The 27,371-nt window shown below is 37.2% G+C and overlaps 1 protein-coding gene across 1 annotated transcript in view; it reads left to right on the forward strand.

The window, feature by feature from the left end:
- TRHDE (thyrotropin releasing hormone degrading enzyme) overlaps positions 1 to 27,371 on the forward strand; it is a 457,777-nt gene that overhangs the window by 311,566 nt on the left and 118,840 nt on the right. The window contains exon 7 of the mRNA XM_052640844.1: positions 21,130 to 21,195. Within this exon, the coding sequence (XP_052496804.1) occupies positions 21,130 to 21,195 (66 nt within the window). The remainder of the gene's footprint in view (positions 1 to 21,129; positions 21,196 to 27,371) is intronic.

Raw genomic sequence — 27,371 nt, forward strand, 5'->3', positions numbered from 1 at the left:
GAAATTCATTGTTTTGGGGTGAAATGTCCTATAGATATCAATTAGGTCTAACTGGTCTATTGTATCATTTAAAGTTTGCATTTCTTTGTTAATTTTCTGTTTAGTTGATCTGTCCATACGAGTGAGTGGGGTATTAAAGTCTCCCACTATTATTGTGTTATTGTTAATTTCCCCTTTCATACTTGTTAGCATTTGTCTTAATATTGCGGTGCTCCTATGTTGGGTGCATATATATTTATAATTGTTATATCTTCTTGGATTGATCCTTTGATCATTATGTAGTGGTCTTCTTCATCTCTTTTTGCAGCCTTTGTTTTAAAGTCTATTTTATCAGATATGAGTATTGCCACTCCTGCTTTCTCTTGGTCTCCATTTGCGTGGTATATCTTTTTCCAGCCCTTCACTTTCAGTCTGTATGTGTCCCTTGTTTTGAGGTGGGTTTCTTGTAGGCAGTATATATAGGGGTCTTGTTTTTGTATCCATTCAGCCAGTCTTTGTCTTTTGGTTGGGGCATTCAACCCATTTATGTTTAAGGTAATTATTGATAAGTATGATCCCTTTGCCATTTGCTTTATTGTTTTGGGTTCAGGTTTATACACCCTTTTTGTGTTTCCTGTCTAAAGAATATCCTTTAGCATTTTTTGGAGAGCTGGTTTGGTGGTGCTGAATTCTCTCAGCTTTTCTTGTCTGTAAAGCTTTTGATTTCTCCTTCATATTTGAATGAGATCCTTGCTGGGGGCAGTAATCTGGGCTGTAGGTTATTTTCTTTTATCACTTTAGGTATGTCTTGCCATTCCCTCCTGGCCTGAAGAGTTTCTATTGAAAGATCAGCTGTTATCCTTATGGGAATCCCCTTGTGTGTTATTTGTTGTTTTTCCCTTGCTGCTTTTACTATTTGTTCTTTGTGTTTGATCTTTGTTAATTTGATTAATATGTGTCTTGGGGTGTTTTGCCTTGGGTTTATCCTATTTGGAACTCTCTGTGTTTCTTGGACTTGGCTGATTATTTCCTTCCCCATTTTAGGGAAGTTTTCAACTGTTATCTCCTCAAGGATTTCCTCATGGTCTTTCTTTTTGTCTTCTTTTTCTGGGACTCCTATAGTTCGAATATTGGAGCATTTCATATTGTCCTGTAGGTCTCTGAGGTTGTCCTCATTTCTTTTAATTCGTTTTCTTTTTTCCTCTCTGATTCATTTATTTCTACCATTCTATTTTTTATTTCACTAATCCTATCTTCTGCCTCCGTTATTCTACTATTTGTTGCCTCCAGAGTGTTTCTGATCTCATTCATTGCATTATTCATTATATATTGACTCTTTTTTATTTCTTCTAGGTCCTTGTTAAACCTTTCTTGCATCTTCTCAATCCTTGTCTCCAGGCTATTTATCTGTGATTCCATTTTTATTTCAAGATTTTGGATCATTTTCACTATCAATATTTGAAATTCTTTCTCAGGTAGATTCCCTATCTCTTCCTCTTTTGTTTGGTTTGGTGGGCATTTCTCCTGTTCCTTTACCTGCTGAGTATTCCTCTGTCTCTTCATCTTGGTTATATTGCTGCATTTGGGGTGGAATTTCTGGGAATTTGTGGAGTTCTCTTTATTATGGAATTTCCTCACTGTGGATGGGGTTGTATCAGTGGCTTGTCAAGGTTTCTTGGTTAAGGAGGCTTGTGTTGGAGTTCTGGTGGGTGGAGCTGCATTTCTTCTCTCTGGAGTGCAATGGAGTAATGGGTTATGAGACGTCAATGGTTTTGGAGTAACTTTGAGCTGCCTGTATATTGAAGCTCAGGGGTGTGTTCCTATGTTGCTGGAGAATTTGCATGGTATGTCTTGCTCTGGAGACTGTTGGCCCTTGGGTGGTGCTTGGTTTCAGTGTAGGTATGGAGGCATTTGATGAGCTCCTATTGATTAATGTTCCCTGGATTCAGGAGTTTTCTGATGTTCTCAGGATTTGGACTTAAGCCTCCTGCTTCTGGTTTTCAGTTTTATTTTTACAGTAGCCTCAAGACTTCTCCATCTATACAGCACTGATGATAAAACATCTAGGTTAAAGATGAAACGTTTCTCCACATTGAGGGACACCTGGAGAGGTTCACTGAGTTACATGGAGAAGAGAAGAAGGAGGGGATAGTTCGAGGTGACTGGAATGAGATGAGGTGGGATCAAAAGAGGAGAGAGCAAGCTTGCCAGTAATCACTTTTTCATGTGTGCTCCACAGTCTGGACCGCTCAGAGGTATTCATGGAGTTATACAGGGAAGAGGAGAGGGAGGAAGTAGACAGAGGTGGCCAGGAGGGTAAAAGAGGGAAATGAAAAGGAGAGAGACAGATCCAGCCAGTAACCCGTTCCTTAAGTGTTCTCCCCAGTCTGGAACACCCAGAGATTCACAGAGTTGGGTAGAGAAGAGAAGGGGGAGAGAAGAGACAGAGGCCACCTGGTGGAGAAAAAGGAGAGTCCAAAGGAGGAGAGAGTGGTCAAGCCAGTAATCTTGCTCTCAGGTAAAATTGGGTTGTGAAGTGTGGGTTTTTAAATGTACAAAATTGACAACAAAAACCAAAAAGCAAAGATTAAAAATCTAGTGTAGAGGTTGGATTTTAAAAAATACAATATTAAAGAAAAGAAGAAAGAAAACAACAATAACAACAAAAGAAAACAAGAAAACAAAGCCACAAGAGTTATTAAAAAAACAACAGCAACCACAGAAAGACTATATATGGCGTTTGCTGTAAAAAGTAGGGTTTTTTTTTTTTTTGAAAAGTAATAGTAGGTTATAGAAATAAAAATTAAAGGAGAAAATGAGGACTTAACAATTTTTAAAAGTAAGAAAAAGAAAAGAAGAGAAAACAATCACACAACAGCATCAACAAAAGACAAAAAACAAACAAAAAAACAAGGAAAAACATACAAACAAACAAACAAACGAATGATTGTAAAAATAGTAGAGATATATTTGACCCTTTCTCTGGTGTGGGCAGTGTGGGGTCAGTTCCAAGGCGGTTCCCTTTGTTTAACTTCTTCTGTTTGCTGGTCTCTTCAGGGTCTGATTTCCATCCTGACACAGGGCTGGTGGTGGTGGAAACCTGGTTTTTTTTTTTAGGCTCACTTGTTCAGTCGCGCTGTTTTTGAAGTCAATGATCTGCTTTTCTGGGTGCCTGATGTCCTCTGCCAGCATTCAGGAGTTGTTTTGTGGAGTTTGCTCAGCGTTGAAATGTTCTTTTGATAAATTTGTGAGGGAGAAGGTGGTCTCCCCATCCTATTCCTCCACCATCTTAGGTCAATCCTAGTTTATTCTTAATAAATACCTTTTGACTGATGTCTCCCCAGACTATTTCCTTATGTCTTTGTATTCTTTTAGTGCAAAACCCCATTTCCTCTTTCCCTTTTCTCTTTTAAAACCACTCTAATTGTTTCTTCATTCTTGCCATTTGACCAGGTCTTTCTAGTCAGATCAAATATAAGCTCCACATTGCAAAATCCGATTAGTCTTCAACTTACTTGACTTGCTTTCTCAGGCATATCTTATGGCAATGAGGATTCTCCCCTTGAAAACTTTCTTCATTTTATTTTCTAGAGGCCATATTATGTTTTTGTTTGTTTTTTAGATACTCACTCACTGGCCATTTCTTTCTCATCTTTTTTAATGAACTTAATCACCTTTCTGAACTTCTAAATGCTGAAATATCACAGATCCAGTTCTTCAGATATATTTATATAATGATTTGATATATACAGGTTATTATTTTTTCATCTCCTGGTGGGAGCCTGGGGCTTCCAGACTTCTAACTCCAACTCTTGAATTCTCGGTTTCAGACTTTAACACCATGTGTTCTATCTGCGGGGAATGGTCTTCCCCTGTTGTAAACATGGCTTGCTTCATTGAATTCTGTCTGTTCTCAAATGTAAGTTTATTAGATCAGTCTTCCCTGATTATCTTATGTAAAACTTGAGAGTCCATCTCCCCCAGCATTCTCTTTTCCCTTACCCTGCTTATTTTGTCTTCATAGCGATAATACCTGGCATGATTATATTAAGCTGTTTCTTTATTAACTGCCTCTTCTACCTAGAATGTAAATTCCATGACATCTCATTTGCTTCATTCTCTGCATCATTTTCAGTTCCTACTCAATAATTGTTTGTTAAATTCACAAAGAAATCAATCTTTACACTTACCTTAGTGTGACAGTTTTTGCCCAAATTGTTGGCACTTACATTCGTACACCCTCTGGAAAATTTGAGAGACAGCTTTCTCACATCCTTTATTATTTTTGGTATTATGAAACTCCCAATGTTTTTGCTTGGTTAATGACTGTGAAATGCTATCTTACTGTTTACTTTGGCTTTATTTATTTGTCAGATTAAAACTCCTTCATGTATTTATTGCCCTTTGGGCTCCTTACTTTGTAAATTTTCTGTGTATATCCTCTGCCCATTTTCCAATGGAGTCTTTTTTGTTTTAAAATTTGTTTGCTTATTTCTTGATTATTGAGAGGTTTTCTTTGTATTATGGACACTAATCTTTGATAATAGACTTGTACTTTATCTTTTATGTCTTTTAGCATATAGATGTTTTAAACTCAGATTTAGACTACTTGTCCATTTTCTTTTTTATGCTTCATGACTTTTGTTTTGCTTAAATATCCTTCTTTATTCCAAATTCTTTAAGGTATACTTTGAGATGTCTTTTCTAATATTTTTAAAGTTCTATATTTCATATTGAGGGCTTCCCTTGTGGCTCAGCTGGTAAAGAATCCGCCTGCAATGTGGGAGGATCAATCTGGGTTTGATCCCTGGGTTAGGAAGATCCCCTGGAGAAGTGAAAAGCTCCTTACTCCAGTATTCTGGCCTGGAGAATTCCATGGACTGTAGAGTCCCTGGGGTTGCAAAGAGTCGGAAACGACTGAGGGACTTTCACTTTCACTTTATATTAAATTCTTTTGTCCGTTTGGATATTTTTTGTGGTTTGTTTTTTGTGTGTGCTGTACAATGTAATGCCATTATTTTTTAAATAATCAATCTTTCCGGTGCCAATTATTGAATTTCCTGCCCTACTCTCACTCATGTGTAATACCATTTCTGTCAACTATTACAACTGTCAGCTTTGGTTCATTTGCAGTCCTTTATTCTGACCCTGGTTTGCATGTACATTCCTGCTTCAATACTTCTGTCTAAGGTCAAACTACATACAGATTTTTAAATTTGATATCACGTATAGTGATTCTCCCTGTCTTGTTCTCTTTCAAAATAATGCTGTCAACTATTTTCCAATCCATATGAATTTTAGAAGAAGACAGTCCCTAGAAAAAAAATTTGAAGGTTTAATAGTTTAATTTTGGAATAGTTGACATTTTTACAGTGACAATTCTCTTTAGCTTTGTAAGGAAAATATATAATTCTTCATTTTTAGGTTCTTGTGTCTTTGGATAATCTCCATAATTTTTTCCATGAAAACTCTGAACAACTTAATTCTTCCCTGTAATTTTTGGTTTTCTCATATTTATTTGTATATTTGCTCTTGAGACTAAGACTCTTTCTAAATTAATTCTTTAAGTTAGTGTTTACTGATTTATGTCAGCTTTCTTGATGTTTATGTATCGGTTGTGTCAGACAACTTTGTATACTATTTTATTGTTTTATAGATTAATTCTATAGATTCTCTTGAATTCCTATAAGGACTTTCACATTATCTCTAAATAATAATGATATATTTCTTCATTTCTATCTTTTGCTTCATAATTATATTATTTATTGTGCTTTTAAGCATAAATATTAACAAAGCATTTTTATTTCTATCTTTATGGAGAAGGCTTACTATTTCAATGCTTAGTATATTTTTGGAAGAAGGTGTTTAATATGTTAATGAATTCCTTTCTCTTTCTAATTTATTAAGACATATTGTTTTGAATGAATTTAAGTCATAACAAATGTTTTTCATCTTAATAATTTCTTTGTTTTCTAGTTTGTTAATTTCTGCTCTTGATATTCTATCCTTTCATGAACATTCACTGAGTTTTCAGTATTGTTATGTTTCATATTTCTTTAGTTGAATGTTTTCATTTAAATACTATTTCTGACACTGTTGAAAACTTCTTGTTTTCTTGTTCCAGATCTGTGTTCCTTTTTTTTGGGGGGGTTTCCTGATGACTTAAATAGGATCCTCTGCCCATGAGATTTTCTAGGCAAGAATACTGGAGTGGGTTGCCATTTCCTACTCCACAGGATCTTCCTGATCCAGGGATCAAACTTGCATCTTTTGTGTCTCCTGTATTGAGCAGGTGGATTCTTTACCAATTGTGCCACCTGCTGCTGCTGCTGCTAAGTCGCTTCAGTCGTCCGACTCTGTGCAACCCCATAGATGGCAGCCTACCAGGCTCTACCATCCCTGGAATTCTCCAGGCAAGAACACTGGAGTGGGTTGCCATTTCCTTCTCCAATGCATGAAAGTGAAAAGTGAAAATGAAGTCACTCAGTCGTTTCCGACTCTTAGCGACCCCATGGACTGCAGCCTACCAGGCTCCTCTGTCCATGGGATTTTCCAGGCAAGAGTACTGGAGCGGGGTGCCATTGCCTTCTCCGATTGTGCCACCTGCTAAGTTGCTTCAGTCGTGTCCGATTCTGTGCTACCCCATAGACGGCAGCCCACCAGGCTCCGCCGTCCCTGGGATTCTCCAGGCAAGAACACTGGAGTGGGTTGCCATTTCCTTCTCCAATGCATGAAAGTGAAAAGTGAAAGTGAAGTCGCTCAGTCGTGTCTGACTCTTAGTGACCCCATGGACTGCAGCCCACCAGGCTCCTCCATCCATGGGATTTTCCAGGCAACAGTGCTGGAGTAGGGTGCCACTGCCTTCCCTGGATTGTGCCACCTAGGAAGCCCTAAGTATGTACTTCCATGTTTAATATCAATGCTGAAGAGTACTAGTAAACAGAAGTCCTCAGTGTGGGATATAAGCTGATTTTCACAGTAGTGAAGATTGAATACCTGCGTATTGGGCCAAAGCTTATGGTTTGGATTGCTGATCTGAAACTAACAAGTTGTTGCTGGTGGATACTTTTCTTAGCTTGGACCATCTTTCACTGGCAATGAAAAAGTTACCGCATTGACAAATAACAGGTGTGCCAGATAAGTCTAAATGATCTGACCTACATCTAACTGTGTAAAGAAGAAATGGTCACATGGAATAATTAGTGAGTGATGTAAAATAATTTGATACATTATGTAGTTTAGACAAAGGATTTATAACTGCAGAGGAGAGCAAAGCATTGAGGACTAACATATTTACAGGAAGTTTCATACTGTAGTGTGGACTTTGCCTCTGCTTTTGGATGAGTTATAGGGCTTAGAATATTAGGTCAGGAAAAAAAAAATGTCATTGCAGTTGAAGTAAATAGCATGATTAAAGCCTGAAGGTATAAGGTATGTTCATGGGTTATGAGATCAGCTTAACCAGAGGCTGATTATTTGGCCATATGGGAAAAAGCATTTATAGGTAATCTATCTATAAAAAGTATTTTTAGGTAATTTACACACAGTTTCACTGTGTAGGGCCTTGATTTATTATTATAGGCATTGCTTTTTAAAAGCAAAGAGTTTGGTGGGCAGGATGCTAACATAAAAATGATGCTAATGATGAAGATGATGAGAATAACTACAGACTTCTGTAGATGCATATTACTTGCCCCAAACTGATCCATGTTCTTCACAGGAATGATTTAAGTGAGTCCTCAGAAAATTCTTGAGGTATCATCATCATCATCATCAGTAGAAGTAGTCTTTGTTGTTGCTGTTGTTCTGTCCTAACAATTGTAAATACTTAGGCAGCCTCTCTAACACGCCTAAACTCTCACATCTAGTAAGAGCTGGGACCTTTAGCAGACATTATGCTTCTTCAGAAGTAATTATCAAAATTCGTCTGCGGTAGTCCCTAGGATGGACGTGTGAACGTGAGAGTGCGTCTGCAGGTTGCCACTGGGAGGCTGTGAAGCAATTCAGCTGGCAGTGACAGCAGCGTGGCCTCAGGAAGCCACCAATCAGAGAGGACTCAGGCTCCAGCGTGAGTGACGGGGCTGGGGGGGGGGGGGGCACTAATTCTGCTTTCTGTGTCAAGCTAACTTTCCTTCCCTTTTTGTTTTCTACCCCCTGTACCTCTTTCTCTTCTCTCTCTCTCTCCCTTTCTTTTCAGTAATCAATTTGAGAGTAAGTGATATTCAGGATTAGATATTTTATGTATTTATTTTTCCTTTTCCTCAGGTCCTACATACAGCTATAGTACTCTTGCAAAAAATAAAGGAAAAAAACCATCTTTTTGGAAAGTGTGTGGAGGATTTAAGATATGCTTTTACTCCAGACTGAAAACTTTCTTCAGTAACAGTAAGATTGTTCAGTAACAAATCATATCACATAATCTCCACATATCTAGACATAATGTAATGATATCATTTAGAAATTTACACTATAAAAGTACCTTGATTTAGAGTCAGTAGACTAATCCTTCCAGTAATTTAGAAAGTAACAAGAAAATCTTACCTTATAGGTTTCTGTGCTAATCAAAGACGCAACAACCAAAAAAAAAAAAAAAAAAGAAAGGAGACAATTTCCAGTAACTACTATACTTGTTACTTTGAACAGTAACCTATTACCTATTAACCTTGTTACCTATTCCTTTGCCTCAGTCTCTCCCATATGTAGAGTGAATATAATGATACTGCATTCCTTACTTGCTCTTATCCTGAAGTTGAGCAAACACATCTGTAATGTGGAATACTGGATTGTAAGAAACTTCTTGAGAGGACTAAGAAAGAAGAGATTTTATCTGGATGTGTGCATTACTTTAAATATTAGAGTATACTTAGTACCAACTTATTCCAATGACTTATCATCCAGCAATTTATACTTGTTTGTACTTCAGCATTTAAAGTTGCCCTATTGGATTAGGTTTTCTGAGAAGAAAAATTATGGTGTGTGAGTTATTTACTTGGGAGGAGAGCCAGAGGAGAGAGCGAGAGCCCCTTGAGACCACACTGCAGGTCTCAGCCTGTGCAAGGAGAGAAGGCACAGAGAAGCATTGCTTTGAAAGAGCTGCATATTGCAGCTAATTGCAAGAAACATTCATCCAGGACAATGGGGAGTCTATGAGCCAGAGTTTCCCACTGGAGGAGTCCCCGTCTCTCTGGAATGTTCCCAACTTAGTTCCGCTGCCATGCTCAGTCATAGGGCTTGGAATGAATTGTGAAAAGTGCAGCCTTCAAGGGGCAGAAGAAAAGGGGCAATAGAAGGAAATTGAAGCAATGCGTTTTCATAGCTTCCTTATCCACACACAGCACTCGATACAAATATCACTATTTTCAACTTTCTGGCCATTTGTTCTTATTGAACCTGCCGCCAACTAACTTTATGTCTCCTAGTTCATCAATATGTTTTATTGTGCTAACCAGTTTATGTCTTTTATGCCATCTCCCATCCTGGGCATATTGGTCAGCTCCTTCAACTAGGTTTTTTCAATTAGGTTCCCCTTCATCCTCTTCTGGGAATGCTTATTGATTCAAAACCCTGAGTTATTCTAAGAATTTCTGTTCTTTCTCTACGTTCCTACTATACCCAGTGTTTCTGAAGAGTATCATATAACTATTTTGATTTGGAATCACAAGAAAGTCATCCAAATTCGTTAAGATTACTGATTTTAGAGGTAGGTATGATTGGGTTTCTGATTCTGGCTTGATTACTTACTACCCGTGTTAATTTGGTCAAGTTACACACATCCATCACCTCTCAATTTTACGACCTGACAAATAAAGATAGTGGCATTTTCCTTACAATATCATGAATATGGCATCTTCTTGTTCAGTCACTGAGTCATGTCTAACTCTTTGTGACCCCATGGACCGCAGCACGCCAACCTCCCTGTCCCTCACGATCTCCCGGAGTTTGCCCCAACTTCATGTTCATTGCATCAGTGATTCATCCAGCCGTCTCATTCTCTGATGTCCTCTTCTCCTGCCCTCAATCTTTCCCAGCATCAGCGACTTTTCCAGTGAGTCATCTGTTCGCATCAGCTGGAGCCTCAGCATCAGTCCTTCCAGTGAATACTCCAGTGAATACTCCAGTGAATAACCCTGAGTATCAAACCCTGAGATTGGTTTGATTTCCTTGCTATCCAAGGGACTTTAAGGAGTCTTCTCCAACACCACAGTTAGAAAGCATCAATTCTTTGGCCCTCTTTATGGTCCAGCTCTCACAAATGTACGTGACCACTGAGAAGACCATAGCCTTGACTATAGGTACTTTTGTTGGCAGAGTAATGTCTCTGCTTTTTAACACACTGTCTAGGTTTGTCATCATTTTCCTGCCAAGAAACAATCGTCTTCGATTTCATGACTGCAGTCACTGTCTGCAGTGATTTTTGGAGCCCAAGGAGAGGATATCTGTCTCTACTTCCACCACCTTGCCCCCTTCTATTTGCCATGCAGTAATGGGCATCTGCCATGATCTTAGTTTTTGTTTTTGTTTTTTTTAATATTTAGTCTTAAGCCATTCTTTCACTATGTATAATAGTTGCTTAATTAATGACAGGTACATTATTACCAATTTGAATTAGGACTTATGACTTTTCAATACATTTCCACATTTTTTCACTCCCCCTTATCTTCTCACTGGAGTTACTTCAAACCTAGTTCTACTCTTTCCAATCATTATTGGGACCACATCTCCTACATGACTGAGAAGTGACAGGCCATGTATCATTCAGTATTATTAAGAACTGCAATGTACCAGGAACTGTTTTTTTTGCAATGAATCTATAGTGGTGAATCAGACAGACCAAGTCTCCACCTGGATGAAACTTAACAGCCTGTTTCCTCCACTGCAGTGTCTCATACTTCAAAATTTTTAATTTATTTTTACTTCCCTTATCTGTTGTAGGCCTCTCTCAGTGGAAACTTGTCCTTATTCTTTTCTAAGACTAATCTAACTTTTCTTACTTAGCTATACTAGAATTTTGCTCCAACATTCATCCCTTGACCTACTATCTCCAGTATCTATCTCTCCTAGATTGTCTTTTTCTATACATAAAAATTCCTGCCATATTTTTAAAAATAAAAACACAAACAAATCTCACATGAACTTGCTTATTGCTTTCTCTTCTCCTCCTCTTTATCCATTGTTCTGCAATATGGCTTTTATACAAAGTCTATTTAAATAGCACTCTGTAAATGTGACCTACTTTGGCCTTCTTATTAGCTGTATTTTTTTTCCCTTTAAAACTGAAGCACTTATTCATCAAACAAGTCTTCTATGACACATTTTTTTTTATCACAGTATTTCATCCTTAGGTCTTCATTTCATTTTTTTTTTCACTGATTTCCTCAGATGTTTATTGAGTTCCTATTCTAGGCACTCAAGTGCAGGTCATACAGAATCTGTAAATGCTGTTTTAGAGTTTTGCCAAGAGAACACAATGGTTGTAGCAAACAACCTCTTCCAAGAACACAAGAAAAGACTCTATACATGGACATCACCATATGGTCAGTACTGAAATCAGACTGATTATATTCTTTGTAGCTGAAGATGGAGAAGCTCTATACAGTCAGCAAAAACAAGACTGGGAGCTGACTGTGGCTCAGATCATGAACTCCTTATGGCCAAATTCAGACTTAAATTGAAGAAACTAGGGAAAACCACTAGACCATTCAGGTATGACCTAAATCAAATCCCTTATGATTATACAGTGGAAGTGAGAAATAGATTCAAGGGATTAGGCCTGACAAACAGACTGCATGAACAACTATGGATAGAGGTTCATGACATTGTACAGGAAGCAGTGATCAAGAGCATCCCCCCCCCCCCCCCGCAAAAAAAAATACAAAAAGGCGAAATGGTTGTCTGATGAGGCCTTACAAATAGCTGAGAAAAAAGAGAAGTGAGAGACAAAGGAGAAAAAGATATACCCATCTGAATGCAGAGTTCCAAAGAATTGCAAGGAGAGATAAGAAAGGCTTCCTCAGTGATCAATGCAAAAAAATCGAGGAAAACAATAGAATGGGGAAGACGAGAGTTTTCCTCAAGAAAATTAGAGATACCAAGGGAAAATTCCATGCAAAATGGGCTCAATAAAGGACCGAAATGGTGTGGATCTAACAGAAGCAGAAGACATTAAGAAGAGGTGGCAAGACTACACAGAAGAACTGTACAAAAAAGATCTTCACGACCCAGATAATCACGATGGTATGATCACTCACCTAGAGCCAGACATCTTGGAATGTGAAGTCAAATGGGGCTTAGGAAACATCACTATGAACAAAGCTAGTGGAGGTGATGCAATTCCAAATGAGCTATTTCAAATTCTAAGAGAAGATGCTGTGAAAGTGCTGCACTCAATATGCCAGCAAATTTGGAAAAGTCAGCAGTGGCCACAGGACTGGAAAAGGTCAGGTTTCATTCCAATCCTCAATGAAAGGCTATGCCAAATAATATTCAAACTACCGCACAATTGCACTCATCTGACATGCTAGCAAAGTAATGCTCAAAATTCTCCAAGCCAGGCTTCAGCAATATGTGAACTGTGAACTTCCAGATGTTCAAGCTGGGTTTGGAAAAGGCAGAGGAACCAGAGATCAAATTGCCAACATTCATTGGATCATGGAAAAAGCAAGAGAGTTCCAGAAAAACATCTATTTCTGCTTTATTGACTATGCCAAAGCCTTTGACTGTGTGGATCACAACAAACTGTGGAAAATTCTTAAAGTAATGGGAATATTGATCACCTTACCTGGCTCCTGAGAAACTGTATACAGGTCAAGAAGCACCAGTTAGAAACATGGAACAACATGGACATGGAACAACAGACTGGTTCCAAATTTGGAAAGGAGTACGTCAAAGCTGTATATTGTCACCCTGCTTATTTAACTTATATGCAGTGTACATCATGAGAAATGCCAGGCTGGAGGAAGCACAGGCTGGAATCAAGATTGACAAGAGAAATATCAGTAACCTCATACATGCAGATGACACCACCCTTATGGCAGAAAGCATAAAGGGACTAGGGAGCCTCTTGATGAAAGTGAAAGAGGGGAGTGAAAAAGTTGGCTGAAAACTCAACACTCAGAGAACTAAGATAATGCCATCTGGTCCCATCATTTCATGGCAAATAGATGGGGAAACAGTGGAAATAGTGACAGACTTTATTTTCCTGGGTCCCAAATCACTGCAGATAGTGACTGCAGCCATGAAATTAAAAGACACTTGCTCCTTGGAAGAAAAGCTGTGACCAACCTAGCAGAGACATTACTCTGACAACAAAGGTCCATCTAGTCAAAGCTATGGTTTTTCCAGTAGTCATGTATGGATGTGAAAGTTGGACTATAAAGAAAGCTGAGCACCAAAGAATTGATGCTTTTGAACTGTGGTGTTGGAGAAGACTCTTGAGAGTCCCTTGGACTGCAAGGAGATCCAACCAGTCCATCCTAAAGGAGATCAGTCCTGAGTGTTCTTTGGAAGGACTGATGCTGAAGCTGAAACTCCAATACTTCGGATCAATACTGATGCAAAGAACTGACTCATTGGAAAAGACCCTGATGCTGGGAAAGATTGAAGGCAGGAGGAGAAGGGGATGACAGAGGTTGAGATGGTTGGATGGCATCACCGACTCAATGGACATGAGTTTGCGTAAACTCCGGGAGTTGGTGATGGGCAGGGAGGCCTGGTGTGCTGCTGTCCATGGGGTTGCAAAGAGTCGGACATGACTGAGCGACTGAACTGAACTCCTTCACTAAAACTTTGGCATATATCTGTTCATCATCTCATTCCGTACAAATCCTTGTTTATATCCTCAATCATAGTCTTTCACTTAATTTCATTCTTATGATCACATTTTCCTTCTGTTTCTCTGTGTCCGTACGTGGTCCTCAAAATACCACCTGTTTCAAATGGATGTGACTGTTGTCTTCTAACTAATACTTTAAGTGTCCCATATCTGCTAATATCATCATAATCATCTGAAAGATGATTTAAGGCTTTAAGATTTAAAATGAACTTTGTTCTGCTCTTTAAACCAGTCTTTTTCATTTTTATCCTCATTGTTACCATTTGCTTCTGGTTATTTTACTTCCTCCTTGAAGTATTTTAGATGAGTTGTGGCTTTTTAAACTGTCTTTCCAAAAACCCTTCCCAATCCTCTTTTTTATTGTTGTTACATCACTAAGTCATGTCCAACACTCTGTGATCCCATGGACTGTAGCCCACCAGGCTCCAGTGTCCACTCTCTTCCAGAGTTTGCTCAAATTCATGCCCACTGAGTCAGTGATGCTATCTAACCATCTCATCCTTTGCCTCCCGCTTCTCCTTTTGCCTTCATCTTCCCCAGCATTAGGGTCTTTTCCAATGAGTTGGCTCTTTGCATCAGGTGGCCAAAGCATTGGAGCTTCAGCTTCAAGTCACTTGTTGCAATGAATATTCAAGAATGATTTCCTTTATAATAGACTGATTTGATCTCCTTCCAGTTCAAGGGACTCTCAAGTGTCTTCTCAGCACTGCAGTTTGAAAGCATCAATTCTTTGGTGCCCAGCCCTCTTTATGGTCCAGCTCTCACATCTGTACATGACTACTGAAAAAACCATAGCTTTGACTAAATGGACCTTTGCCACAAAAGTGATGTCTCTGCTTTTTAATATGTTTTCATCTTTATAGGTTTGTCATAGCTTTCCTTCCAAGGAGCAAGCATCTTTAAATTTCATGACTGCAGTCACCATTTGCAGTGATTTTAGAGCCCAAGAAAATAAAATCTATAACTGCTTCCACTTTTTTCCCTTCTATTTGCCCCATCCTCTAACAAAGTTCAAATGTATTAATCCTGATATTCAATTTTGTCTAACAGCTGCTTCAGTTTTATATTCCATTGAATCTTCTGTCGCTTAATCGTAAGCCCTTTTTCTTTCCGTATTACCTTCCCCACTTGTGCTTTTCACTTTTGTACCTTAATGATATCACACAAAGGTTGTTTCTCCCATACCATGAACACTGTTTACCTTTGCTCATGGAATCCTATCTGTCCTTCAAAGCCCAACAGAAGCGACCCTTCTTCAGATCCTCCTTACCTGTCATCTCTTCAGATAAAATGACCTCCCCTATTCTGAAACACAGTAAGGTATTTTATTTTGTCTTTCATCTTATATTGTGTTGTATCTTTGCTTGAGTTTAGAGACTCATTACTATTTATGCTTTATAGGATTCTGAAAGTGTGAAAGTGTTAGTTGCTCAGTCGTGTCTGACTGTTTGCCACCCTGTGGACTGTAGCCCACCAGGCTCCTCTGTATATGGGATTCTCAAGGCAAAAATACTGGAGTGGGTTGCCACTTCCTTCACCAAGGCATCTTCCCAACCCAGGGATTGATGCATTGCATCAGCGGGTCTCCTGCATTGCAGGCAGATTCTTTTTTTTTTTTTTCCAGTTTTTAAAACTTTTTTTATTTTTAAATTTTTTAAAGTTTCTATTTTATATTATCTACAAAGATTTTCCCTTAACTTAAAAGTTGAACCACTGCAGACAGTGATTACTTCATCAAACTTGATTTATAAATAATAATCCATCAGTTTAACGGTAAGAATTTACTGAAACTTTATCAAGTTTGGTAAAAGGGAGTTCCAAGTCTTGATTTTTTTCTTTTTGGTGGTAATAGCAGCAAGAATCATTCTTGTTACTTCTTTTGCTGGCTGATGCGTTCATGACTTTCAAGGGTCATTAAAAAATAAATAACTTCCAGTTTTAGCAAGCAGAGTTGGGGTACTTGCGGGACTCAGAAACAGCATATGAAATTATGGGACAGCCCACAAGTTCCTAAACGCCTCCACTCAGTCCAAATATCTTCCACTGCAAGTGAACTGTTTGCATTCCTATTGGATGTTACAAGAAATCAACTTTTTTTTTTTTTTTCCAAAACAAAACAATGAAATTCTAGTTTTCTGTGCTTCCAGTTGGTAGAAGCAGTAGAAGGGAGGAGGGAATTTGGCCTTCGGGTTCCTCCAGGGCAGCCTTACAGCTGCTGTTGGTGCGGGGCTTGTATCGAGGTCCATGGGCCGTGTCGGGTGGATGGGTGTTCGCCGGCTGAACTCTAGAAGGAGGAATGGTGAAAACAGTCTGCTGCGCTGCTGGGAAACTGTTCTGTGGAGACTGTGTACTGCAGGCAGGCGTCGTGGAAGGTGGGGTTGGCGCAAGCGTGGTAAATGGCAGACTGCAGGCAGATTCTTTACCTCTTGAGCCACCAGCAAAAACTTATAGGATTCTGAGCATACAGTTTTCCTCAACAAGCATATGTTAAAGGAATAAATTAGTTGAGAAGATCTTCCTCTTTTTAAAAGTGATTGCTTATCACTGAGAGTGTGTGTGTTAGTCAGTCAGTCGTGTCCAACTCTTTGTGACCCCATGGACTGTAGCACGCCAGGCTCCTCTGTCCACGTGCTTCTCCAGGCAAGAATACTGGAGCGGGTTGCCATTTCCTTCTCCAGGGGATCTTCCTGACCCAGGGATTGAACCGGAGTCTCCTGAATTTCAGGCAGTTTCTTTACCATCTGAGCTACCAGGGAAACTCTTTGAAAGTGATTACTTATCACTGAAGCACACCAATAAGATAAATAAGCTACAGTAATAAACTGTCTCTCCTGCCTGAGTAGTCTTCCAGAAGGCAAAGTAATTGCTCTATGTGCAATGTACTTCTCTTTCTCTCTCATCCAGTTATTGTGGTGAGGAAGCACCTTTCTCAGCCAGGCAAATGGAACAGGGGCACCAAGTCATACACACTCTTGCCTCTGGAGATGTTTACTGTCATTGAGACTGACATGCATGCAAATGCTTGCATGTAAATAAAGGAAATTTTAGCTAGGAACTTATATGAGAAGGATACTACAAATAGAAAAATCACTAAATGAGTAATAGGTTTATAAGCATACTTTTGTAGAATTTTCTTTGTGGAAGTGTTAGTTGCTCAGTTGTGTCTGACTCTTTGCAACCCCATGGACTGTAGCCCATTTCTGTCCATGGAGTTGTCCAGGCAAGAGTACTGGAGTGGGTAGCCATTCTCTTCTCCAGAGGACCTTCCGCATCCATGGATAGAACCTGCATCTCCTGCATTGCAGACAGATTCTTCATTGTCACCAGGGAAGTCCAGAATATTCTTTATAGAACCTTCAAAAAAAATCATTTAGTAGTTTCTACCCTATCATCTCCCTGAAATTTAGTATAGCAAATATAGTGATATTTTCTTGATTAAATCTCAGAATTATACAAATCTTGCAGAAATAGTATATTTATTTCCCATAAAGCTACTTAGGCTGTATAACATCCAATTTGTTTGATTGGGGCTGGAATTTTGAATCACAAGTGAGTATAAATTATAATATTACAAATTATATTGGTGGAAAAATATTTTAAAGACACAGTGAAAGGGGATTTATTGTTTTCTTTTTGAACAAGGGTTTACAGTGAGGTGTGCCTGCATGAAGAAGTATAATCTTTGTTATAACCCATATAGTAGGTTCTCAAACTACTGCACAATTGCACTCATCTCACAAGCTAGTAAAGTCATGCTCAAAATTCTCCAAGCCAGTCTTCAGCAAAACGTGAACCGTGAACTCCCAGACGGTCAAGCTGGTTTTAGAAAAGGCAGAGGAACCAGAGATCAAATTGCCAACATCCACTGGATCATGGAAAAAGCAAGAGAGTTCCAGAAAAACATCTATTTTTGCTTGATTGACTATGCCAAAGCCTTTGACTGTGTGGATCACAACAAACTTTTGAAAATTCTGAAGAGATGGGAATACCAGACCACCTGACCTGCCTCTTGAGAAATCTGTATGCAGGTCAGGAAGCAACAGTTAGAACTGGACATGGAACAGCAGACTGGTTCCAAATAGGAAAAGGAGTAGGTCAAGGCTGTATATTGTCACCCTGCTTATTTAACTTCTATGTAGAGTACATCATGAGAAGCGCTGGACTGGAAGAAGCACAAGCTGGAATCAAGATTGCCAGGAGAAATATCAATAACCTGAGATATGCAGATGACAACACCCTTATGGCAGAAAGTGAAGAGGAGCTAAAAAGCCTCTTGATGAAAGTGAAAGAGGAGAGTGAAAAAGTTGGCTTAAAGCTCAACATTCAGAAAATGAAGATCATGGCATCTGGTCCCGTCACTTCATGGGAAATAGATGAGGAAACAGTGGAAACAGTGTCAGACTTTATTTTTTTGGGCTGCAAAATCACTGCAGATGGTGACTGCAGCCATGAAATTAAAAGATGCTTACTCCTTGGAAGGAAAGTTATGACCAACCTAGATAGCATATTCAAAAGCAGAGACATTACTTTGCCAACAAAGTTCCATCTAGTCAAGGCTATGGTTTTTCCTGTGGTCATGTATGGATGTGAGAGTTGGACTGTGAAGAAGGCTGAGTGCCGAAGAATTGATGCTTTTGAACTGTGGTGTTGGAGAAGACTCTTGAGAGTCCCTTGGACTGCAAGGAGATCCAACCAGTCCATTCTGAAGGAGATCAGCTCTGGGATATTTTGGAGTGAATGATGCTGAAGCTGAAGCTCCAGTACTTTGGCCACCTCATGTGAAGAGTTGACTCATTGGAAAAGACTCTGATGCTGGGAGGGGTTGGGGGCAGGAGGAGAAGGGGACGACCGAGGATGAGATGGCTGGATGGCATCACTGACTCGATGGATGTGAGTCTGAGTGAACTCCGGGAGTTGGTGATGAACAGGGAGGCCTGGCGTGGTGTGCTTCATTGGCTCGCCAAGTGTCGGACATGACTAAGTGATTGAACTGAACTGAATAGGTGCTCAGTATATGTTGGCCGCTTGATGACAGTTGAAGAACCCATCTGCCTATGAAGTTCTATGAAATAGTGATATTTAAAATTGAGTTTTGGAAAGAAAAGTCTAGTTAAATATAGAGGAATGCATGCATACTACTCTGGAGAATTTAAAATATTCAAATTGGCAAGACAAACATAGTTTTGAAAAGTTAATTATACAATATAATCATAAGAGGGAGTCCCATAGTATATAATTTTAAAATATTAAATATATTCCTAGGTTTTCTTTCCTTTTAGTACTCTGCTCCAGCTCAACCCAGACAAGAAAACAGGTACATTCTTTATGATTTGAAAGGACTCTCTTGTCATTAGCCCATGCCAAGTTGATAGTTTTTATAGCCTGACAAGAGACCAAGTCTTCATTACCTAGAGGGAAACACTTAAATCATCCGAAGATGGCTGTTCTGTACTGAGGAAAGTTTGCCGTCGACTGCTCGAGATTCCGTCTCACTTCCCAGGTGGCCAGGGTAGTTTTTCTTCAGAACTGACAGTTTCCACCTTGGGGTGGGTAGATTAGATTGGGAATGTATAGGAGGGGAGCTTGTCAAGGAAGTTCACGGAGCAGAATTGATAAGTTCTAAAGGGAATTCTAACTTGGTCCCCAGATTGAATCATAGATGCTCATACTTTATGGATTTAAACAACTGTGCAGAAGATACAAAGTAAGAAGCAGAAGAAAGAGCAGAAAGTAGAAGCTATGAAAGGAAAATATACCAGAAAAGGCATACAACTCTATGTCTTGTTCAGGGAACCCATCATTTGTTGAGTTGTGAATAAAATACCAATTTGGGGAGTAACTGTGATAATGACTGATTTTTTTCGAGACATTTCTGTAATACTGATTCGTAGAGTATGAATACTCGACTGCATTAAAATTCTGGAATTACAGGGAGCAGTTCTCGTAATAGTGGAAATTCGTTCTTGTGTCTCTGTACTTGTTGTTGCCACCCAGTCCCAGGCTGGATGAGTCTATACGGGATTCTTATGATTCTCTTATAAAAAAGAGAAACCTGGTAAGAAATTAGCTATTGATGGGTATGAATTTAAAGTGAGTATGAAGTTAGAAATGTAGTTATAAAGGGATTTATTTCACTTAAAACCAGGCTATCATTTATTTTTTTCTTTTTTTAAAGATTTTTAAAAGTTTATTTATTTTTAATTGAAGGATAATTGCTTTACAGAATTGTGTTGTTTCCTATCATTTATTTTTAAACTTTTGCTGCTTTCATTCACTGCTTCATAGTTAAAACAGTTTGCTGCAGATTGAAATATCTTGAAGTCTTATTTATATTTTGCATACAGATTTGTGATAATCTAGGCTTAACCATCAATTCTTGGAATTTTTCATATTGATTACTTGTCAGCCTTTTCACACTGATTTTGTTCTACAATGTAATAACCATTTTCAAAATGAGATAGATTCTTACATTAGTATTTTGTTCTATTGCTCTAAATATTTATCAGCCTCATATATGTTCTACTTGTATATGGATTTATAGAAGACTCTAAAAGAAAAAAAAAACACAGGAAATAAATATAATTACCTTGATATAATATTGACAGCTAACACTTCTATCATAGTTACTAATTTTTAAACCCAGTTTGAATTGCCTTACATTCAGTAATTTATTTAAATTTCAGGAAAACCATATAAATTTGGACTATTATTGCCTGTACTTTTCAAGTGAGAAAAGTGAGGAACTAAGGGGTTAAATACTTTTGCTGAGTAAACATAGAGAGTAATGCCAGAACCAGGATTTGAATCCAAGAAATCTGATTCCCTGGAACGTCCTACTTTCCACTTCTATAACTAAATGATTCTTGATTGATCCACAGATAAAGTATGTAGCTATGTTACTTCAAAGCTATATTTCGATATGATTATTTATAAGATGGGTGTACTTCCTTTACTAGATTATGAACCTGTGAGTACAAGAACCTTGTTTTATTAACTTTGTCATATATGGTGCTCAGTAAAATTTCTAGTATTCCTGAATTGCAACTTATTATTGCTCTGAGATATTTTATCCAAGAGACTTCTACTTCAAAATCATCAGTTTTAGATCCATAAAACTTTTAGATTGACTGAACAAAAAATGCAGTTGTAGCCTATAAGTGAAGTATTGCATTCATAATTCTCTTATTTCTTAATTATTTTTAAGAATAAAACAGCATGAATGAAGAAGACTATTTTTGACTGATATAGAATAATTTTAAAATCATGTTACTTGGTTGAAACCTTTTTCTTTTCTTTTTTAAAAATACTCTTTCTTACAGGGTGCTGCTTTAATTAGAATGCTGGCTAATTTTATGGGCCATTCAGTGTTTCAAAGGGGTTTGCAAGTAAGTAAAATGTTTTCTATTTTCTTTTACATTTTTCCTTATTCTTGTGTTTATTTAAAGATATTTCACAGCTTGGGAAATTGCTAATACAAAATTGCTGAATTTTATGGGAAACTATAAGGTAAGTAAGGTAAGCAGTGCCTTACCATACGACAAATGAAAATGGTAGATAAGATTCTGTATCAACCCACAAAACTCAAAAGTTTATATCATTTAGAATCTCTTTAGTATGCATTTTAAAATTGAAGTAATTTTCAAATATAGCAGATCCTAAATAGTCTATATATGATTTCACAAAAGTCTATTTCTCTTTTCTTCCTTTTAAAAGTTTATATAAAATGAAAGCAAATTTTGTTAGCCTTCTTGGAGTTATGCACTGTTTGAGAAATTCTTAACACTTTTTCAGATATGTGCCTTATGTTGTTTGCTGTTTTAGTGTTGATATACAGAGATTATTATTTTTTCCAAATAAAGCATTTTTGTTTAATTAGGAAATACAGTACTTAAATAAAGAAGGAAAAAAAGAAACAGTTTTATTATAATACATTTACAGTATAAAACATGGAATCTAGAAGTAGATTCTTAGAAAAGGAAGATTCTTAAATTCTTGAAAGCAAACACAAAAATAGAAAAATAGAATTTTTATTCCATTGAATCTGTTGGAGTAAATCATGTTCCTAGCAGCTGTGATTGATGAATTATTTATGATGCATTCTGCTACTTAGAAGTGTCCTTTAAAGTAAATTGATGTTCACCTGAAATACAATTATGCTAAGACAGAGAGAGCAATCAATCTTATCTTTCTCAGTAAGCTTTTCATTTTGAAATTTAAATAAACCACATGTGGGATCAGGTCATGTTTTAATAGTCTAATTCTATCTTTACCCAAAATAAACTAAATGATAAAATACAAAACAAGAGTTAAGTATGTTATGAGAAAGCTATAAATACTTAACACAAGAGAAAAAATATATAAGTTCCTTGAAGAATAATTTTCCTTAGAAAATATTTTTACCAAATTGTTCCAGCTGGAGTTGGAATTACTTTAATCAGCTCTTTCCATTAGGGCCACTTTTGGAATCGCTGAATTCCGCTGAATCTGTTTGCCAAGTACTAAAGTCTCTGTTCTGATCACATAGTTAGAAAAATCCTTTTTTTCTTTTTTTTCCTCTGTGAGTGACCTCCATGAATATCAACTATCTGGAGAAACGTCCTTCCTTATCCCCACTCCTTTGTTTTTCCCACTGAAGTTGTAGCATGACAGTACAGTTCCGGAAAATAGCTGAGCTTTCATAAGAGTTCCACAAATTGAATTTAATTTCCTGGTAGCAAGCTGATGTGAAATCACTTTCTGTATACAATTTTTATTTAATTTTATTTTTCTCATTTGTGTGTTTAGATTTTCTTGGAAGATTGAATAACAGTACTTATCTGGAAAGGATTTTTTTTTTTTTTTGCAATGTTTTTCTTTTTCTTATCATACTTTCTGTGGTATGCAAAATAGAACAATTTTGAATACAACCTTTTCTACTGACCTAGTCTGTCCAGTTTTATCTGTAACAGTTAGACTCTACCCTCTAACTCCCATGATATTAAACTTTCATTTGAATCCTGTATTAATGTGTGCCTTTATGCTGTGGTACTTGATTTGGTTAATTTTCAACTGAGGGACTCTGTGTTTGTCAACATTGCATTTCATTTCCCTGTGACATCTCATTGATCAGATAGATCTTTATCCTTCAGTACTTTCCTTGCCGCTTTATTTATACTCATCACTCAAACTGATTTAGTGTATCATCAGCAGTTTGGATTAGTTTACAGTAGATTCCAGTGTCTAGGTGATAAATTATCATCTCTTGTGCATGAAGATGCATGGGATATGGTTTGAAAATGACCTCCTGAACAGACACTTCATGTCGCGGTGCTGAGTGGTCACAGAGTTGATAATAATATATTTCCCATCCACAAGCCCCTGAGGAATCTTGGTTTACCTGTTGCTGAAAGAGCTAATCTAGACTGTCAGTGCTTATCTTTGCTGGAAAATCTATTAATTGTTTTTATATTAACAATGGCTATTTCTATGTTGACAAGTGGAAGTTTATATTTGCACACAGACCCAAGGTTAGATTTACAAGTGTAGGCATCCTAAATTGCAAATACTATTTTTTTCATATATTCTCCCCCCATCCCACCATCCTTCTCTTTCTTTCTTCTTCCCTCCCTCCATATTTCCATTTTATTTATTTTTTTTAGTACTTGGACCTTAGCTCTGATATTCCATACCTGAACAATATTATAATGGTGGTTTCTTCTAAAACTTGGTTTCTCTTGAATCTTTTAGTCCTTGTGATCCATCTTAAGCTCTTTTGGGAACAAGGAAAATGTTTTTTTACAAATACATTCACAAATAAATAAAACAATATATTTATGCAATATTTAAAATATAAAAACATGATAACATTTTATAAATAGATATAAAGTAAAATGTAATATTTATATAATAAATATAATTAAAATGATATAGAGGTAGATGAGTTCACATGTTTATATTTAACTTAGCAAGTACCTGAGTATTGATTCAGCTACATATTTCTTAACTTTTACAATATTTTGTATTGGACAACATATTTAAAGTTTCAACTTATACATACATCCCTCAGTAGAAAGGGGCTCCAGAGACTTTTTGAGAAAAGTTTTGTTTCTAGTATCCATATAATCCATTCGATCAGCTATCTAAATGTCTGGTAAATGGTTTAATAATGAATAATCACAACTTTCCTTGGTCTGATCTTGATTTTTTGGTCTTGTTTTTTGGCCCTTATTTCTTGAATGTTGTGTGATGCTTAAATGTTAAGTTTTGCATAATTTTTAAAATAAGTTGCCTCAAAACTTCTTTTAGTATGTAACACACAGAACACACGTTCTGTCTACTTAGACTGTAACAGATAGCGTAGGGCTTCTCAGGCGGCTCATTGGATAAAGAATCCGTCTGCAATGCAGGAGACCACCTGCAATGTAGGAGACTCCCTGCAATGCAGGAAACCCAGGTTCCATCCCTGGGGCAGGAAGATCCCCTGAACAAGGAAATGGCAACCCACTCCAGTATTCTTACCTGGGAAATCCTATGGACAGGGGAGTCTGGTAGGCTACAGTCCATTAGAGTCGGACATGACTGAAGCGACTGAGCACCATTAATAAGTCAGTCTCCATTTTGTTTCAATGGTTAAATTGAAAGTGAAATAGAGTAAATGAAGTGAACCTTTGTGGATTATGTATGCCACTTGTAAATAATACATTTTTTCAAACACAGAAATATTTATCTTTTTGCAATTCTGTATAGCTACTGTTCTTCCATAGTAGATTACCCAAAACAATTGCTGGAATATTTTGGGACACAAGAGGCAACGGAATAAGTAAGGAGAAACATTTCTTATTCTTTTTTAAAACTTTTTCCTTTGTGTTGGGGTATAACTGATTAACAGTGTTGTGATAGTTTCAGGTGAACAGCAAAGGGACTCAGCCGCACATATAGATGTATCCTTTCTCCCCCAAACGCCCCTCCCATCCAGGCTTCCAAATAACATTAAGCAGAGTTTCATGTGCTATACAGTAAGTCCTTGTTGTTTATCCATTTTAAATATAGTAGTGTGTACATGTCCATCCCAAACTTCCTAACTATTCCTTCCCCCCATGTTTTCCCCCTGAACCGTTATTCTTGTTCCTAATTAATGATGGTGACTAGCAGAACTAGTCACTAAACAGTTTGGGTTTGATACTTTAATTTAGGACAACTGTTTCAATTTAATGGGAGAATTTAGCTAGCATTCCTGAATCTTCAGTTACTCATCTGCATGGGGAGACTATATGGCTTTGCCCCTGTTAGAAGTAGAAGTCAGGAAAACCACTGCTAGATTTTGAAATTTTGGTATCACAGAGAAAACACCCATACATTCAACGTAGTTCTAGTCAGGTTTTGGGAGAGCGTGGAATCAGATGTGTTTGTTCAATTCACCACTTTAACTGAGAGTCCTCGGAGCCTTTCTTCAGTCGCCTTCAGTGCACTGTATTCTGAGTATCTTCTTAGTTCACCTCATGTTCAACCTCTATTACTGCAAGAATCGCTGAATCTTTCTGAAACGCTCACATCTTTAAGTTCCTAGGTTTCTTATAGTTTAAGTACACATAGTAATTTGTGCCCATTTGCACAATGTTTGTACATATGATCAATAAATTTGGATCTACTTCTTTTACCTTGTTTTTATAATTTAAGCTTCCACAGCTCAAATCCTCATTCTTACCTAAGTGCTCTAGACTTATTTTTAAAGTGAATTATTCAGAGAAGGATTCTTATAGATAGAATTGCTTCACATGACTTTGACCTTTCTTAGTTGATTTTTACTTGTTTTCATCTCCCTAGTTACATTTTTAATAATTTTTCTTTGAGTTTTTAGAAATAAAAGAATAAAGGTATAATTTTAATTTTGACATTCTCAGATATCATTGACTCAGTAGCTATTAAAAAATAATTAGTACATACTACTACTGTTTTTTTCTTTTCTTTTTTATTTTGAAACGAAACAATATTGCTTTAATGATTTGAACCTGGCAGTACTGTTCTTTACGTTGTTAAGAGGCAACACCAGGGAACTAAAATTATAAAGAAAGATCACCGTTAAACATGATATAAACACTTCAAAATCCGTCAGAGAGTGAGTCACCTTCCTGCTCATCCAATGAAGGTAATTCAATATCATTTAAAATATGGTTGAATAAAGAAAGATTTCTTTTGATTAGTATTTAACTGCTCTTTTCCATAAGGTAACCTACAAAAAGATGTTTGGCTCCAATTATCAGGGTGGAAATTGCTTATGCAAATCAATGTAAGGCAATGAGGTGTGGATAAGAAGTAAATATCATTATTATTGGTTGTGCTCATAAAATTCTGATAGCCTGAAGGTAATGACAGCACAAAGCTATAGGGGTTATGGCAACAACATACTCAATAACCTGGGTTCCATGGGAAGCTACATGTTAATATGTGTACATAGGATTTTTACTTGAAAACTGAAAGCTTATGTTCGTGAGACAGTGGTTTGCTCCCTTGCATGTAAGTTTTTAGATAAATGGGAAGTCAGAAAATAACAGAGGAACAGAGACAGTATGTGTCAAAGTTAATTTCCTTTCTGAAGTTACTATTGTGTTTTTAATCAGATGGTAGCTGAATCATGCTTCATCTAAAACTGAATGACCATAGGCAGGTTCTGTTCATATTTTCCCATTTCACTTAAATCACTGTGCAGTTTTAGGTATGCTATAGGTAGAAAGGTTAATTAACTCTTCATGATAATTTTTTGTCATCAGTCAATACCATATCATAATAATACTATCATTGATCATGTTTAATCGTTGGATTTGACCTAATTAGCATTTAACTTATTAAAGACCAACTACAAAGCTAAACTCACTGAGTATGCTATAGAGAAGAAAATATTAATTTTAAGGAAAGATTCTAAGAATTTGAGAATCAAGAATACTATCTCTAATAAAAAGCAAGTATTTTAAAAACAGAAATAGCAAAAACTATTCATATTTTTAATCAGAGAAAAATAACTTCTATTAGTCAGTTTTAATTAATTTGCTTATATACAGCTACTGGTTGAATTCTTATCATTTTGCCTCTGAAATAAATGTTGTTAGTTGACTACTGTGACTATACAGCATTAACTAAAATGCCTTCATTGGTAGTGACATATATCTCTATTTGTTTATCCCACAAGCATTTACCTAGGTTAATGGGAGGTCTTAGAAATTTATTCTTACTGGTTTCTTTTACCTGTTAGTCAAGAGCTCAAGATATATTCATCTTGTGAAAGTGTTAGTCACTCAGTCATATCTGACTCTTTGCAACCCCATGGACTGTAGTCCACCAGGCTCCCCTGTCCACGGAATTCTCCAGGCAAGAATACTGGAGTGGTTTGCCATTCACTTCTCCAGCAGATCTTCCCAACCCAGATATTGAACCTGGGTCTCTTGCTTTGCAGGCAGATTCTTTACCATCTGAGTCACCAGGGAAGCCCTATATTCATTTTAACTAATAGGATTTATACTGTAAAATGATGTTTTTGATAATTTTATTTAAAATACATTTGTGCAATGATTTGACATATTAGACTGAT

Source organism: Budorcas taxicolor, chromosome 5 (genome assembly GCF_023091745.1).
Source record: "Budorcas taxicolor isolate Tak-1 chromosome 5, Takin1.1, whole genome shotgun sequence".
Lineage (NCBI taxonomy): Eukaryota > Metazoa > Chordata > Mammalia > Artiodactyla > Bovidae > Budorcas > Budorcas taxicolor.